The sequence below is a fragment of the Anser cygnoides genome, chromosome 3, assembly GCF_040182565.1.
Source record: "Anser cygnoides isolate HZ-2024a breed goose chromosome 3, Taihu_goose_T2T_genome, whole genome shotgun sequence".
Classification (NCBI taxonomy): domain Eukaryota; kingdom Metazoa; phylum Chordata; class Aves; order Anseriformes; family Anatidae; genus Anser; species Anser cygnoides.
The window spans coordinates 40,033,990-40,053,061 of record NC_089875.1 but is presented as its reverse complement, the minus strand read 5'-3'; the positions used below and the strand labels follow the sequence as shown (position 1 = coordinate 40,053,061).

At 37.4% G+C, this 19,072-nt stretch overlaps 1 protein-coding gene across 14 annotated transcripts in view; it reads right to left on the bottom strand.

Annotated features, from left to right (window-relative positions):
* RGS7 (regulator of G protein signaling 7) overlaps positions 1 to 19,072 on the bottom strand; it is a 268,219-nt gene that overhangs the window by 83,585 nt on the left and 165,562 nt on the right. For all 14 annotated transcript variants that reach the window (XR_010830253.1, XR_010830254.1, XM_066993975.1 and 11 more), the window contains one exon: positions 5,605 to 5,711. Coding sequence is in view for 12 of the 14 variants with exons in the window: in XM_066993975.1 (XP_066850076.1) it covers positions 5,605 to 5,711 (107 nt within the window). In the remaining 2 variants the exon portion in view is untranslated. The remainder of the gene's footprint in view (positions 1 to 5,604; positions 5,712 to 19,072) is intronic.

The window sequence follows — 19,072 nt, the reverse complement described above, 5'->3', positions numbered from 1 at the left end:
TTAACTACTTACAACTTATATATCCAGAGTACACTGTAGAATTATTATAACATCACTTACAGTATCATATATTCCTATAATACAAACATTATACAACTATGTGCCTTATTTCATGATCTAGAAACCCTACAAAGGTAATGATTGTCCATAGGAGAGTTTCAGGCATGGTATAAAATGTTGTAACTCAACACAACCATTTTCTAAGACAAGATTAGAAAATATGAACTTTTGTGAAATGTAGAAAACCTGAATTTTACTTTTCCTCAGAAGAATGTGAAGCAGTTCGTCAAGAACAAGTATTTAAGAGAGAACATTTGTCATTTTGCCATGACATCCCACTTATAGCCGGAAGGAAGGTGGGTGGTAGAAAGGTTTGGGGAAAGTCAAGTACTGTTTATCAGCCCAGGCAGAAATAATGCTGCCAGATTTTATCAGTACACACTAATAAGGCACTTTGTTTAACTGCATCTGCAATTTGAATAAGCAGCCAGTACAAGTCAGCAGCTAGAGAAATAAGGCTTACCTAGCATGGCATGTGCTATCGTGGAACCACTTAAGTACTCGGAACAGAACAAGCTGTCACAAGGTTCATTATGACCATTGACAGCACTAGTTTTGAACTCACAAATGCACACTGTTTCTCTTGAATTATAGACTTATATTGTTAACCGATGCTAACCGCAGAAATCCATAAACCTTCTTTTAATAAAGTCACATGAAACAAAATCCTGCAATATAGCCCCTACTCCACACTAAACAAATTGTGAGCAGTGGCTGCTATGCATGGTGAGTGATCCTGTGATAAAACAAATAGATCTGTTTTGGCTCTACCATTAAATTAATCAATAATAATATCTGAGCTTATGAAACAGCCACTTGTAAAAATCAGTCTATCAGCTTTTATAAAACATGATTAATTTCTATGCATTAAACTGCATTACTGAAGAGGGAAATCACTAAGCATCTTTCAGCTACCCTTGGTTGATATTAATAAGAAAAGAATTGTTTCTGAAGCTGCTCCACTCCATGAAATCTTTTAAAATCCAATTACTGGGATGGGGGAGGGATATTCAAATCACACATAAACCTTTCTTTGCACATTACTGCAGTTCTCACAGGCACCAGGGAGTCTTTACAAACTGCAGAAATCAAGTATTTCCTAAAAATAAGTTATACACGACCTTAAATGTCTTGTATGATGGATGGCAGAATTCACAGACATTCAGCTTTACATTCACTGCAGTTGATGCAAAAATCTTCTGGTAAAGGAAAAGGTTAAGAACACTGGTCTAGCAATATCAAGCCCATACAGAAAGGAGTGCTCCAGTGTTACCCTGAAATTATTAAAAAAGAGGTTGAGAAAGTTGGAAACAATGAAGATTTTGGCTCTGTTTTCTTCTATCTTGGAAAGGGGATGAGTGTGGAAGGCAGTAAGGTGAAAGTGTGTCTGAACAGAAAATTTAAAGAGAAAAAAGGGCACTGATAAAACAGTCAGGAAAACACACGGTTTTGAAATGTTTTCCCTCTTTGGAACCTAAACTGCACTTGCATATACAGTGTGTGAGCTGAAGAGACAATTAATTAGTCCTTGTTCCTGCAATTTCCAAATAAAATCTGCCAAATTCTGGGTAAGATAACCTGCTTCTTTTTTATTGCAAAAACCTATCTTCCAATAAAATCTTTCCCTCAAGACACAGTAGATGATCCAGCAAAGCTGTGGATGGTAGCTGGAGAGCTGTGATATTCAAACACACCCTAAGGGTTCAAAATGGTCACAGAGACTCAAGACTGAGCCAAGGAGTGGTTAGCTGAGCAGGGAGACTCAAAGTGATGTTGGAAGTAATGTAATTCCCCCTAACACAGAAGGATCCACCAGAATTCTTGCTCTACATTATTTTTCAGCAAAGATGTTAAAAGATCCCTATAGTGATTGCTACATATTTTTATTTCCACTTCAGGTATAGCAAAAACAAGACCAGAAAGGTTAAATGCATTCATCCAGAAAGCGTTCCCAATGGAAGAACAGAAGATACCACAGATGAAATCACCTTGCCAAACCCATGAGTTTTGCTGCTAACTTCACCAGACTTGTTTTCACAAGAAATTTTGTTCCCATTTCCATACTTTTTCTCAGCTATGTGTGCCTTTCAACTTAAAAGTCATAAAACAACAGAACCTAAACTTCACCTCTGTAAATTAGCTTACATTAAATGGCAAGCTGATCTCATAAAAAAAAAAAAAAAGAAAAAAAGGGAATGTGATTATCACAAGTCTCAAGTATCCTAGGTTTAAGTATCTCAAGTATCCTTTGTTTAAAGACAGAAGTTGTTAGAAAACACTATTTTCCACAAAGAATGTTGAGAAGCCTAGGATGAATGTGCAATTTGTAGAAGAAATCACTATTCTTTTCCTGGGAGGCTACTACAGAAGTTTAGCAGATGAAAGGGTAAATCAGGCAAGCATTCCTCACCAGGTCAGCCATACTATCACCTATATGGATATAAATGTAAGCCACTCAGTGAGTAATGCCTGGCTCCAGGAAGATCTTTCTAAGGTGCATCTTGCTTTTCTTATTTGGGTCCCTCATACGTATGTGCCTATGGGTAGAGGAGGGTAGGTAGTAGGTATTCATCTCCTTCTTTAGCCCAGGGCTTAAATTACCAGGCAAAGGCAATGTGGCTGTTTAGGATGGATCAGAAAATATCATTAACCACTAACCCTAAGTTTCTGCTTTGCTTTGTTAAGGCTAGCAAGAAATCACCTATCTGAGTAAGGAATGTAATATTTAGATCCACCTCCTTTTGAATTAAATTGTTATTGCAGAAACTGACCTATTTATACCCAAATAAGTCAAAGAATGATCAAGGGTTTATTTATTTATTTATTTAGTTAGTTATTTTTAAAGCCACATTATTTAAAAAAGCAGTTACAACTACAATTTTACATCCCTCCTGATGGCAACAGTAATAACTGAAAAAGCATAATTTTGCCTGTAAAAGGGCATTTGTGCAAAGGAAGCACAATCTCCACTGCTTTTAGCTATTTCTATACAACAGCAGCTTGTTTAAAACAAACTGGAAGTAATTTTACTGTCAGGAGGGAATGCGTCATCCTTTGGAACATGAAAAAATGGAGAACATTATTGTAGCTAGCCTGTTTTTTGTAGGTCAGGTCTTTGTATTGTAGGTAAAGATTTCTCTGCAGGGATGGCCTCTGAAGTTTTCAGTTCTGGCAGCTGCACTGTTTTCTCTTTCTATTAAAATATCTAGATATTTGTGAATCCTGTCGATTACTCAGGGGGTCCTGTTTGTGAAGCCTTTGAACAACTATTCTAGAGCAACATTCACACATTTACAGTTAAACCTTTCTTCCCTATTGGGTATGTTATCTTCACCTTCCAACTTAACAGCGTCAGTAACAGATTTTATATTAGCCTTATTTTGGTACAGAATATGGAATTTTAATGACAAATCTGGCTGGTACAACTCCAGTTAACAGTATGACACCACTATAAATTGTTTTCTTATGGCATACATCAACAGCTAAAATTACATTGTTTTAACATTGTTAGCATAGTAATAGCAATGCAACAGCTATGCAATGCCACAGAGCAGCCAACTGTCAAAGTACTGCAGGTATAAAACAAGCAACACTCGATGAAAATATCTTATTTTGTATGCATATGTTAAATAGGTGCTAAATCCTTAACTTACATAAATCAAATGACATCATTTCACAGTCTAACCCTAAGTAAATCTTCTTGTCCAAACGTAGGCTATAGACCTCTCTGAGGAAAGCCTGTGATAGGGTAGCTGCAGTACTCTCAGTTGTTTACTGTGCAGTTAATTCTCATCTATACTTTCCTTCAGAAGAATAATCATGCTAGCAGGGGTGCTGGTTTCCCATGTTTGAGATGCAGCAGGCCAGTAGCAGTGCAGAAGTCAATGACCAGCACCCCTAAAAGTATGTTCTATTCTCTACAAAAGGAAGTCCTCAGCAGTGAGCCCCTTCACCCATGTGCCATCCTTTCTTATTTATACTGAACACTAAGGAGGATGAAACACCATGGGAGGGAAAATTTTTCTTTCAGATCCACTCTCCAGGATCAAAGGTGGCTGGGGAAGGAGGTGGATCTGGGGAAGGAGGTCTGGAGTGACTTCTTTTTGTATTACCCATACACAGATGTAACTGTCCTGCTATAACAGTCCTGCTGAAGAGCAGGGTTTTTAGCGCTGTATGAAACACAGGATCTACACATGAAGATATAGTGATATTATAGGCATGTATGCAATAAACATTCTCATTCTTACCAGAGTGTTCTGTAGATATTAGTTATAATTGCTAAGATTATTTTTTTTTTAGATCAAAAGCTATGATGCTTTCTCTTCCTTTATGTGGATCTATAGAATAGAGCTCAAGCAAAAATACTGATGAAAGTATTGTACAGCAATTCATCTAATACAACATTTTAGACTATGTTTGATCTTCAATGTATCTCAGTTTTGTTCTGCATTTGAAAGATCATAATCTCAGTTTTATTTTATTCTTTAATGACTCCTTATTTAACTGTTTGTTTTATTTTAAGACAAATAATAGACTTAAATATCTATAAAACAAGAGATTTTGTCTGATCAGATCAGAGCAGGCTTCCTGAACTGTGGTATTCGTATAATCAATTTCATAGTGAAGACCATCAGATCATTTCAAAGCAGCAAATACCTTGGAGCAGCTGTTGGTGATATCTGCCATGACCACCACTTAAGAGCAATACAGAGTACAACCACCCCTACTGAAGGTGGCACATGGTACAAAAAACAAAATGATTTCTGCTCTAGGATATATAATCAGATAGTGTGCAGAAATTTTTTTTGAGTCATAAGTGGTGTTGGTCTGTGAATTTCCAGCTTGCTATTCACTATTAGAAAATCAACACTTCAGTTCCCAAGACCTTAGTTTGAAATCTAACAATAAAATACAACTACAAAGGTATGTGAATAATATACGTATAGGTAGATGTGAACATATAAATACATATACAATGAATGTTCCTTCCAGCTTGTTCTGAAGGCTCTGCATGTGCTTGTGATATTCAATGGAACAGACACATCAATGTAGAAATGTGTTTGCACTTGTTCAAAGAACACAAAGTACTTCAACACTACTTTGTTATTATAAGGAAATCCTCACATAAGAAAGAATGTATGTATTACCCTTTATTTTAACATATTTCTACTATATGCTTAATAAGAAAAATACCTCCCCGTTTACAAATTAAGGCTATGTTAGGAATCAGAGTCAATAAGATCATTTGATTTCATTTACTATACTTGCAAAATATTAGATGAATTTATTTCGTGAGAGATACTTTCACATTAAGCCTTATCATGCTTACCAAGCACATTTTTCTAGGGATCAAAATGGCCACTATCATCTTAAGAGAAGTTATTGTCTTCATTTACTAAATAAAACCCTTCTACATTTTTCACTTTAAGAGGAATTACCACCATTTACTAGGTTACAGAAGTATGGTTACAATTTGCTATAAACCTTTGTTTAAAATGAGCCTCCATTTGTACAAGTCAAGAACATATTGAAAACACTTACCTGGAATCGATAAAAGGTGCCATCATCCTTTAGTGTTAGAACATGGTCTGAGATTGGAAAAAAATAGCCATGTGCTGCCATCAGTGTTCCCAAATGTAGAGCTTCCACTGTTTGAAGAATAAAAGAAAAGAAAGAGAAATTTAAAAACTTAAACAATTTCTTTTAAGCAATTAAGTTTTCTTGTTCAGATTCACCCTACCTCCTGCAGATAGCCACTTGACTCTCATTCTAGAACCTGGCATCATGAAAGCACTGTCTTCTTGTGTGTAATATAATGATACAATGAAAATGTTTACTGTCCTTAATGAACAGATATTATATGTCCCATTTGTAGCTGCAGTTCCACTACTCACATCAGCATTAGCAGGTGGCTTCTGTGACGTTCACACAGTTGTTTTGAAGGTGAAAACAGATACAATTTTTTATCCTGATGGTATAACCTGCTTTTCCTCTTCAGAACAGTTTCAGATTACATGACATTAAGATAGTTGATTCTAAATGCATAATAATATGTTCCAACTGTATAATAGGCTCACTAGCTTTACCAGAACTATAGTTAAGGACAGATTTCCTTAAAAGTTTCTCATTACTGGAAAAATGAAGGATCACAGAATGGTTGAGGTTGAAAGGGACCTCCGGAAGTCATCTGGTCCCTTGCTCAAGCAGAGCCACATAGAGCAAGCTGCCCAGGACCATGTACCCAGGTTCTGCAGACCTCCAAAGAGGGAGACTCCATAACCTCTCAGGCAATCTGTGCCAGTGCTCAATCATCCACACAGTAACAAAGTGCTTCTGGATGTTTAGATGGAAACTCCTGTGTTCCAGTTTTCGCCCATTGCCTCTTGTCCTGGCAGGCACTGAGCAACACTGGAAAAAGCCTGGCTCCATTTTCTTTACACCCTCCCTTCAGGTATTTATATCCATTGATGAGATAAGCCCCTGAGCCTTATCTTCCTCAAGCTGAACAGTCACATCTCTCTCAGCTTTACCTCACAGGAGAGATGCTTCAGTCTCTTCATCATCTTTGTAGCCGCTCTTTGGACTCTCCCTAACGTGCCCTTTCTTATCTTGCACTGAGGAGCCAAGAACTGGACACCATAGTTGAATACATCGAATTTACTGAGTTGGAAGAGAACCAAAAGGACCACTGAGTCCAACTTCTGGGTCCACACAGGACCACCAAAAAATCAGACCAGATGCCTGAGAAAGTTGTCCAAACATTTCTTGAACTCCAGCAGGCTTGGTGCTGTGACCACTGCCCTGGTGAGCCTGTTCCAGTGCCCAACCACCCTCTCACTGAAAGAACCTTTTCCTGATATCCAACCCCAACCTCCTGTGTTGCAGCTTCATGACATTAATTCAATTCACTTTAGTGAACAAAACCAAAGTATGTAACAGCCAGGATTATACACATTCTTTCATTTTCAGTCCCTGAAGTCTCTTACTCAATATTGTCATTATTTGGCTTACAACATCAGCATTTTATAGGAAGAGAATGATATTAGTTAGCCATGCTCTTGCTGCAGTCCTACCAATTCTTCACCATGTTTATTTACCAACATTGTTACAACTCCACTACATATCCATAAAATAGCTGTTCACAGCAATTTCTGCTGTTACATTAAATATTTCCTAGCATAACCTACTAATACAGCTCTTTAAAACATTACAGTGGTATCTAAAGAGATTTCAGCCACAGCACTGTCATGCAGAAAGAAATGTGAGTCCTCATACCTGTGTTCCTTTTGAGGATGACAGAACCAGGGATTCATTTCTACTTCACCCGTTATCACTTTGGAAATGAGGATGAAACACAGACGTGCTTTTTTTTTTTTTTTTTTTTTTTTTTTTTAAATCTGAATTTCATCAGTATTCTAGAAAATTCCTTCTTTCACCCATTTGCTCATCTAGGGACGTTCAGTGGTACAGGAAATCCAGGAGGCAGAGTGGCAGAGCAGGGCATTTTCAAGCTACACCAAAGTCAGCAAGCATATGAAAGGAGCAAGAGAGGGGGGTCTGGATAGTAGTTCATTGTGAGCGCAAAACGCTAGCAGGGTTTATTCAATATCCAATAATCCTTGTGATCTCTGTGTTTGCCAAAGTCTGTGGTCTCTTATTCCCATCCCTCTGTCAGAGCCATTATCTAAGAAAATGCAATACCCTCTCTCTGGAAGTGAACTCTCTGACCTGCTATAAAATGCCACAATCCTGTTAACACACCTTTTCCAAACCGCAAATCTGCAAGAAAACTCCCTAACTGAAGGAAGTCAGTTGACTCTCTCCCAGCACCTGGGATGTGTGTAAATTCATACCTGAACTTTAACCTATTTAGCCTAAGCCATATATTGTTAGCCATCTACTGCAAGCCACTAAAATCTATTATCCCTTGGATAAGACATTAAGTCAACACATTCTGTAGTGAGTCACTGAGGTTCTTTTCATTTTGGTTTACTTTGTCTACTTTTTAATTTTATTAAGCTTTTCTTTGTTCTTCACACTGCAACTTATAGCCAACTTAAAAACTTTATTTTTTGCAAGCATTATGCATCCTTGTGGAATGAGAGCAAAACCAAAAGAAAATATGTGTTGACTTTTTTTTTTTGGAGAAAAGACTTAATGGTTAAGTGTGACAGGGCTCACCAGGGAGCTGTGATGCAGATGAGAGTGCATTCTCTTCAGATTTAGAAGAAACTAAATAGGCTCCAGATCTGCTTCATGCTTTTCCTGGTTTCTGAATTGTAATATTTTTCAAGAGCACAAGAAGTTCACATTATTCCCCTTTACCCATGAACCTTTAGACAACATCTGGGTTGCCATGCCCAGGTGGGAATACCACATCCACCTCAAGAAAGACATCAAGAAACTTGACTGACAGTGGAGGGTCACCGAGATGGCTGGGGATGGAGCACTGCCCTGTGAAGAGAGACTGGGGGAGCTGGGCTTGCTCAGACTGAAAAATAGAACTTTTTCGGGGGTACCTACCAACAGCCTTCCAATAACTAAGAAGAGATTTCCAATGACAGAGCCATGATCTTTATACAGGTGCATGGCAATTGAAAAAAATATGAAAGAGGCAATGGTGGTAAACTCAATCAGGGGTGGTTCTGACTTGACATGGAGAACATTTTCACCCTGAGAACAGAGAAGCAGCAGAAGAGGCTGTCCAGAGAGGCTGCACAGTCTGCATCCTTGGAGAGTTTCAAGACCCAAGAAGCTAAAGTCCTGGGCAACCTGCTTGTCTTCCTGAGATATTTCTCAACCTAAATCACATTACAGCTCTGTGACTCTAAGTGGGTCAAGCAGAAATGGAATAAAGAGCAGAAAATAGGGATGGAGAAAGTTGGAGAAAAGATTATTTGAAAGCTCCTGACAGAGCAGCCTATAATCCTGGGAAGGTTGGTTACAGTAGGAGTGAGAGTTCATATTTCTCTCACTTACTGCTGAGTACCTTATCCTGTACCCAAGTGCATAGCCACTACTGGTTCTCTACGGAGAAACAGAAATGGCAGAAGACAGAAAAAGCAAGCTGGCCTTCTCCAGGCAATTCAACCAATTAAGGTCACCTTAGATCTGAATTATTCCTCATAGCAGCTCATGTCTCTTCTGCTATGTATTGATACTAAAGCTGTTTTACTCTCACCTCAAGGATCTCATTCAGTGAGGATGAATCTACACAAACTCAGTGTTAAGGTATTTCTCTGTCCCTCTACAGAGCTAACACGGATGAATAAACTTGTCATATTTCTTCTTTTTTCTTTCGGGTAATAGACAATTTTCATTTTTTATGACTATCAATCCAGCAACTTATTCTAGCACTGCATAAATAGAAATGAATAAATATACCTTTTAAATAGCATCCTAAGATCCACTGTAGCTCACACCTGAGGATGTGAGCAGCATTTATGTTATTAAAGGAACAAAAAAAAACATGATATAAGAATAAAGATGTTAACAGAACCATTCACTTGATAGTATAAAATCCTTTCAATTGGTACCATCTGACAATGGGGCAACTGCAAAGCCAAAGCATCTTCAATAAGGTTTTGCACAGAGATTGAATAACCTATAAACCAAATATTGCTCAAACAGGTGAAAAATGTCCACAAAAATGTAACTGGTGAATAACGTCTACAAAGCTGTGGCCCTGTCTCCCATCAGACTGGCAGAGGACTTGCTGTTCTCTGCATAGCAGCAGTACAATTTCCATATGGAAACCTCAGCTCTCTGCAGGTTTCTAATCTCCAAGCAAGAAGTTTTCTGTGTATTACAGACACAACAAAGGTAACACTTAGATATACATCTCAGTTTGCTAAAATCAGACCGGAAAAAAAAAAAAAAAAAAGTAGAAGGATTTAGGAAAGAAAACCATGAGCTTGAAAAGAAAATGTAGCCAGCAGGGGACTAGTCCCACATGCCTAAATGCCTAGTTCAGTTCAGACAGCTTCAGTATTCCCCAGCTCTTCCTGCATATGGTGTTAGGGGATTTTGACTTAAAGAAGCACCTTTCATCTGGAAGAATGGCAGAGGGAGATTAGGAACACTAAAAACTCCTATGAAGTGCATTATTAATTAAATAAATAAAAAAAAAGCCTGAAAAATACTTTTAAAAATAAAAGTTCTGAGGTAGGAGTAATGTTCATTCATATATATTCAGAATTAAAATTCCAAAAATTGGAGGAACATAAACTAAATGAAAGAAGGTGCTGTTTTTTAGATGGCAAGTGTACACAGACAGAAATGTGATATGTACACCAATATTGTTACCAAATATTTAGTCACTGTGTCTAAGAATATGCACTGCATATAAAACTACATTCTCACACCCAGATAGCCTCACTGAGAAGGCATAATTCAAACCACAATCAGCTGCTAAACAATGAATAAAAACTGCAACCAGAGACACCAAACAAAAATTTGAGGGAGGAAAAGCCTACATATGTGTAACTGGTAGAACAGAGTGGACTTCAGCTTTCTCTGTTATTGACTGTTTGTTTTGGAGATAATCAATTGTCTCTGAACCAAGGTTCCAGGAATACTTTCCCAGCAGTGACAGTGCTGATAAGTAGAAAGGCATATTCAAGAAACAAAATTACCAGAAAGTTTTTACTTTCTTTACTTTTTACTTTTTTTTTTAAATTTTTCAAAATTACCAGAAACTACAGTTTTAATTACTAGTAGGTGAAAAAGGACAGTCTACTGCAGGAGCTGCAAGTTATAATAGCTAACAGAAAAGAAAAGCCTTAGCTGAAAGACAGAAATACCTCTTTATGAGCCTGATTCATTTCAACAGGATATGAAATATTTTGAAAAAAATTCAAAATGCTGCTGTGGGTGTCATTTTGACTTTTAATGTTTATGCTATTGCTGGGCTAAAAGCTGAGAAGAAGTTTAAAATTTCATGGTTCCCTCTGCTGTTGAACTTTATTTAGCTGAGTGGGTGAAGTGAACAACACATGTACATAGATTGATTAGCAATCATATTTGTGAGAAGTAATACTGCCCTGCCATCTGCTATGCCATTACAAGGAGAGTGATCTTGATGGATTAAATGCTAGTCATTTTTAATATACTTTGCTATAAGAGAGAGACAGACATTTTCAATGTTCTGGGACAATGCAAACCTGATGAAATCTGAAGAATGAAAAATATACCCTGGTTCTTGAGTTTTCAATTTATTTTATTTTTAAACATAGCTCAGTTTTCTGTTTGCTGTACTAGCTCTTGTACAGCTTGGATGACTGTTTGTTCCTCTCAAATTGCAGGCTATAGTAATATCAGTAGAAGAAGTTGTTTTTTTTATGATATCATCCACAAGGGAGGACTAAAGAGGGTGTATTTTTCCCTGTTTTTCTTTGGAATGAACACATTTTTCTGCTTTGAAACTCCTTAAAGGGTATGATTTCAGTGATAAGTGTGGATTCTGCTTCTTCTTATCCATCTTAGGGCTTCAGGTGATGTGGTCGCTGTATTTGTGTTTTCTCTAAAGTCAATAAAACACTTTATAGTATCACACTGTTACAGTTACAGTCTTATCACATCTGAAGTGGCTTGCAGTAATCTCTGAGGGACAGAGGAAAGAAAAACAGGTGTTTGCTGATTTTGCTCCAGTTTAAAATGGTATTTTTCAGAGTCTTTATGGTCTTCTCTGCAGCTCAATGCAGGAGAAAAACTTCCTAGAAGGAATATAGTTTGGGGCATTTTCTGTCCTTAAGATTGCTATATGACGTAAATAACAGTGAAAAACCCCAAACTGCAAGTTTTTTTCATACACTTTTTGATATGACAATGTCAAATAAATGAAAGCCTCCCCTTCCCTTAAACAATAAAGTGTTTGTTATTCTGGGATATTTGACTCAAGTGCATTGCTGTGCCACACGGCTGCCTGGAAAAAGAATTAATGACTCAGAACTTCACAAGCACACATTCATTTGAAGTGCCAAATGCCAAGACATTATCACTTACTCTCACCTCACTCCTGCTGTCATTTCATTGCCAGTGTGAACACAGGCTGCAAAGGATTAACTTTAACTTAAAGCAATAAAATACAACCTGTTTCTCACACTCACAGAAAGCGTAGGAGAGCCTCACTCTCTGGGCCTGACTGTGACATTTAAAGAGGGGAAAATAAAACAGCTAGGAAAGTTCTTGAACACCTACATCACTACAAACTGCTCTCTTATGTCCCATCTGAAGGATGGAATTTGCAAAGAGAGCAGCAGTCACTGGGAATCATTTAAGGGAGAGCAAAAGAGATGATAGAAGAAGAGGCACTATTTACCCAAACACAGTTAAAATGAGATTCATGCTTGATTCCAAGGTACTCATCACAAACCATGTTAGCTATCACCACAGCAGCTAACTCAAATAGGGAGGAGTTTTCTTGTGCTGTGTGCTAGACTGTGGCTGTTGATGCTATCAGCAGCCCAGAGGCATCAGTAGGAAAAGAGTTACAGAGTCACAGAGTGGTTGAAGTTGGAAAGGACCTCTGTAGATCATCTAGTCCAACTCTGATCAAGCAGAGTCACCTAGAACACATTGCGCAGGATCCCATCCAGGCAGGTTTTGGTATCTTCAGAGATGGAGATGCCACAGCCTCTCTGGGCAACCTGTTCCAGCTCTGTCACTCTCACTGTAAAGAAGTTTTTCCTTCTATTCAGATGGAATTTCCCATGTTTCATTTTGTACCTGTTGCCTCTTGTCCTCTCGCTGGGCACCACTGGAAGGAGCCTGTCTCCATCCTCTTGGCACCCTCTCTTAAGATATTTGTATATATTGATAAGATCCACCATCTGTCTGCTCTTCTCCAGGAGGTAAACAATACTCAGCAGGTAAGGAGGAAAACCTATGAGAGATCTACCATGGACCCTTACCTGCCCAAGGAATGGTAACATACACCCTTACAGTCTGACCTGATCTACATCATAAGTCTCACACTTATCCCAGGTCTAGAGATAAGGATGTACATACCTGAAACAATGACTACTTTATTTACATAAATATCTAGCAAAGTAAAACAAATCAGGGACATGCTACCAGTCTTGCCTTATATGCTAACAGGATGTGGGTGAATTGGGACTGACCTAACTGTTTGACATGACCCTGGGAGGATTTTATCCAGATTAGGTCAACAAAAGTCATTCCACCATGAAAGACCAAATGAAAGGGGAAGATGACCTACAGTTTCTTGAAGAAAAGGGAAATAATAAAAATAAATAAAATAAAAAAATAAAAGGCCTTTCTTCAACCACAGGAAAGAAAAAAAAAAAAAAAAGTTACCAAAGAGGAGAAAAAATGAATACAGTCCTTGAAATAGAAGGCACTTATCAATGTTAGCAATACATAGACCCCTCTCTCGAAAACCTTCTAAGCAATGTTACGTATCTCATGTTCTCATGTCATTACTTCCTACTGAATTTCAGCTGATTCATGTATTAACTGTTGCCAGCAACTACTAAGACTTGCATTTATTCTCTTAATATATATTAAAAAAAAAAAAAAAAAAGCAGTTGCAATTTGAAGTCTCTTGAGGCATACAAATGTATAGTGAGGCATTGGAATTGAGCAGGGCTCTAATTTCACCTCTGAAAGATTTGTTTGGTGTGTTTGTTTGGCATACTGGAAATGACCAGCTACACAAGGTGGAAGAAATCCATCTAAGCTGCAAGCATTATGTAGACCAAATACCAGTGAAAACAGAATACAGAGTAAGTTGGTCACTAGATAACCAGTTAATTCAGCACACAGTGATGGAAAGTGACCTGAATTTATTTAAATTCTTCTAATTTCACTAGTACCACTCTTGAGCATTTATATTATCAATTGTGCAGAAATCACAGCGCTTTTGCTTCTTTTATTATTATCTCTTGTCTCTTCAAATTGAAATGATAGAAGGATAGAATCCAGAATCCTTTGAAGCATTGCCTTCCTATTTTTCCCACTGGCACTTCCTCTGAAATGAAAACTTTTTAGTTTGAGCTTTGACTCCCATGCTAATTCAGAGCAAAATACAGAAAATCAAAAACTGCCTTGTTTCCCTTAATGACAGTCTGAACTTGTTTTCATGAGATATTTCCTGACACTTCCCTCATTCCCCCCTCCAGTACGAAGCTTTATGCTAGTATATAGTCGTATGTATACACTTTTGAACAAACGAGCTAACAATAAAATCAAAAGTATCTTAGAAAGAAATCATTACTGACAATATCATATTTCTGAGAATTCTCTCAGAGGAAATCTTGTTCCACAATTTAAAGCATCGATAGAAGACCCAAAATATTGGGCATAAGCTGTTTCTATTCAGTAGTAGTATCTTAACACTATTATTTCAGATTTTCTTGTGTACTGCTTGCTGTTAGCACACCAAATCTTCCAACTATCTTTTTCTCCAGTGGCTGGGACTGCAGGTGTGTGATCAAGTCATTTGGCTGCAAACATTTGAAGAAGTATATGATTCTCCACGGCATACGGTACCCAAGAGATTGTGCAAGCAGGCATCAGCCAGGAAACACATTTTACGTCATGGTTCCTTCAGACATGGTGCCCTGTGTGGTGGCACAGTTCCCTGGCTGCAACACAATGTCACCACTCCTCCCTTTCTTTGTGACACTCAAGGCAAGGCACAGCTAGCCACATGCCAGCTTCCTTCTCAGTCAGCTGTGTTTTTGGAAATCACAGGCCCAGGAGCTGTCCGGGGTGGGGTTTCAAGGGAGGAGACCCAGACCCATGCTTAAAGCTTGACAGATTCAAGGCATCTGAGTAACTGCTGTGGACGACACCAGCAGTACTGCACAAGAGTGGGTGCAGGCTTTTTCAGTTCACAAAATATTTGTTTCCAAAGGAAAAGCAGAAGATAGTATTGTTGAATCAGAGGGATGTCAGCTAATGTGTGATTATTTATTTATTTATTTATTTATTAAGATGGGTGAGGTTAAGCAATAGGTAGCACTAAAGTCTTGCTATGATTACTGCTGGTTAAGATGAATCATGACACTTCTTTATTCTCTGAGTCTGTTTTGATATCAATTGCTACTATATCAATCATTAATTTTGTATCGTTGTCATACATTGCTATCACAATCACAGAACACCCACTTATGACCAGGCAGTTCAGATAATACAAAGAACGTGCAGCAGCAGCAGCTGGAATAATAGCTGCCTCTTTCACTGAACTCTACACAGTAAAGAAGAATACAATCTTCTTCATAACAACTTTCATACCTCCAGCTAACTGAGAGCATAAAAAGCTGAAAATAGTGTATTTCTTTCAATGGGATGAATGCTGTGCATTTAAAGTCCAGCAGGAGTTAAGAGCTTTATAAGTAAAATGGTGTCATTCAGACACACATCAGGGAAAAATAACCATCAAAGCTCAGACGAAGTACAAAGAGTGTGGAGATAACTTTCCAGAGAATAACATAGGAATGTGATTCACAAAGTGATTAGATACAATTATCTGGAATGAATATATATAAAAACAAGGCAGTTACCATAAACACAATCAGTTCTAGAGAGTTCCCTTAATCTATTATTTATAATTAATTCCTTTGACTGGTAAATAATATATATTTCACTGTCCACATCAAAATGAAGGATAAGAGAGTAAACTTTCAAGATGTTGCAAGACTTCATTTTATTCCATTTTTACCATCTGAATCACATGTTCCTATTGTCATAACAACCCCCTTCCCAGGGCTCACTTCTCTCTGTTGTAGCAGATTTACACAGATAATTGTAGAGAACTGACAGTTCAGCCAGATAAACTCTGCTATTAAAAATATAGAACTACTGAAAGAAACTAGCTAGCAAAAATAGCTCAGTGAAAACCCTTCCATCAGGGCCTTTTTTTTCCACAAGGAAAAAAAAAAAAAGAGTTTTCAGTGAATGACCTATTTTTTCTCTATTGGCAGAATCTGAATGTAGAAGGAAAATATAGCACTGAGGACACCAGCAACAAAAAATATAAAAGGGTTTAAAATAAATTGATAAAATGAACAAAAGCATCTAGCTGGGTCAACATAATGGTCACTCTGTGTTTTAACGCAAGTCAAATATTAAGCTGCTGAACTGTTAGCAATAACGTGCAATTTATCACTTAAATTACCCTCAGCAGTAAAGAAAAAAGAGATGGAAAATGTGTCCTCAGGTTTTAGAAAGACCTACAGTGGCAACCTGAGGGGAAGAAAAAAAGGTGAATACAACAAAAGCCCATAGAGACAACATGATAGGAACCATAATAAAGGGTAGAACAAGTAAAAATATAAATGAGACAGAAGAAGGATGACAGAACACTGTTACTGGTGGACGCAATGTCTCAAAATTCTGTGAGTGTTCTTACGTGGAATTAGTGAACATGTAAGGTCAACAAGATCTGATAAACACGCTAACTTGGATTTCCTGAGGGCTCTTGGTGTAATTCCCCCAAATGTCTTTTTAAAGGAACTAAGAGGATCTGAGATAGAAAGTAATGAAAAAAGGAATTGGTGGAAAGATAGGAACAAAGGTTAGTCACAGTAGATCAGTTATTACAGTTCAGGGAGGTAGCCACTGTAGCTGTGTTTAGTGGATCCTAAACTGTTCAGTATCATTAGAAATTATCTGCAGAAGAGTGTGACTGATGATATAACAAAATTTGCTGACAGTACATCATTACCGAAGTAAGTAAAAAGTCAGTTGTGAAGAGGTGTAGAAGGACTTCATAAGCAGTGATTCACTAGACAATACAACAGCAGACAGAACTGAATCTTGGTAATTGCTAATTACTTCAGATATGAAACCTCCCTTCCCAAGTTCACATACCCAGTAAGTGGCTACAAGTTAGCTGCTGCTGCTCAAGAAAAAATAGAATCACTGTACATGATTCTGTGAAAATGTTTGCTCAAATCTCAGAACAGAATTATTAGGAAAGAAATAGAAAAGAAACCAAAAGACATCATTAGTATAGAGAACAACACACCCACACCATAAATTCCACGCGGAGTTCTGGTTATTTCATATCAAACTATATATAGAGAGAGAAGTTAAACATCACAGAAAGACGGAGGATAAGGATTGTAAAAATATAACTTCCATATAATATGAGAAATTGCAAATCAGAAAGTGGACAGCAGATGACAGCCATTAGAGCGAGGAGGTAAACAAATAAGGAATAATATTTTGCTGCTTCTAATAATCCAAGAACTCAGAGTCAACCAGTGTGATTATTAGGCACACCCTTCCAATCAAAAAATATATCTAATACGCGATCAACTTGTGGAACAAATTTTCATGGGGTGTTGTAAAAGCAAAAATGTCACTTGAAAACTAATAAACAAAAAGATGGAAAAAACTGCAGGTCAGGAAATTCCCGAAGGACTATCAGGATCAGGGCAGGCAAAGCCAGGGACCGCTACACTACCTTTCTCATACTGTGAGAGCCTCTTCCTAAGCATTCAGACTGACCACTGCCAGAAACAGCTCATTTCAGATCATCTGATTGCAGCAATGCCTGTCTATTCATATTGACTTTGTTGTATGAAATGCATTTAATTTCTAGCATTCTGGAGTGTGCACTGGTTATAAACTAATTGGCACTATTAGCTATGTATTTTCTTGCTGTACAGAAGATTCTTGGCTTATTAATTTCTTTTAAAAAGCTATTTAAAACCATTATTATGCTTAAATGCCCTCACAGTGCACAGTCTCTTTTCATATTAAAATTGAAATTGCAATATATTTATCAATTAATTGCTCTTCCTGGGCATAATTCTCGCATGTCAGAATATCTTCTAAATGCACTAGCAGGAACTTAAATATGTTTTAATTTCTACTTTATTCTCAGCCATCATTGCTATGGTAAAAGTTATTGTGGGTAGCTAAATTACCTTTGATCTATTTCTTGTAGGCATAAGTTTTTATCTGCTTCAAAGAGCTGAGAGCACATATTTTGCAAAAGTTCATTAACATGAACTTTAACCCCTGGAATTTTACAGTCAAAACTCTCAAGATAGTTGTCTGCACACATGCAGTTATATTGCAGTTACTATGCAGTTATAGTGACAGTCATTATTATTAAAAATTCATGTCAGGTTTAACTGTGGAACTGTAAATCCCCATCCCTAATTTCTTCAAACCAGCCTATTTAAAATATCTGCAAGTTAAGTGACAAATATGTGAAGCTACCTCATGAAATAAGTCTTCACGTATGTTATAAAGAAGAAAAAAAATCAATCATTTGTTATTTCCTCAAAAGACCTTAACCAAAACATTTCAACTTTATTTATCCCACATTTAGAACAATTCAGCAGTTTTTAATTGTATTTTGCTTTTTTATGCTAGTGATTACATTTGAAGACGTAAGTAATTAAACAATTCTACGATGCAAATGTGCCACGTCTGTAGTTCTTCGTAAGTTTCCCAATAAGTTTAAAAGCTGTCTAAAAGTTTAAGTATTCCAGCTTCTCTAATATGTTTTTTTTCCTTAAAGTAGACATTAATTAAGAAGCACACATTCAAAAGCAAGTGCAAATTCCTTGCTATAGTTTCTGTGTGAATAACTGAGATAAATAAGATTTTCCATGGTTTGGATTCTTTTAAACTAATTTGAGCTTCAACTTCGGTGAGAACTGCAATTTTTATTTTGTGGATCTAAGTATTCCAAAGTCAAATGAGGTCTTGCAGCTACAAAAATATAATGGACATGGAACAGTGAAACTCCTCATTTTTCAGCTTCAATTTGCCTGTTTTCCTGTCTGTGAAATTTGAGAAGGTGACTGAATGCAACCAGTGAAATTAGAGGAAAGGAGAAAGAAGAGGGAGAATGTGAATGGAGAAGAACATGTGAATAAGATCGAACCAGCAGCCATAACCCAACAAGAACTAGAGGACTCTGCAATAAAACTAGGGAATTAACCACAGAGATAAAAATTTAGAAGATAAGAGAGAAAAGGAAGACTTGCCAAGGCGACCGGCTCCAGGGCAGACGCATTCTGCA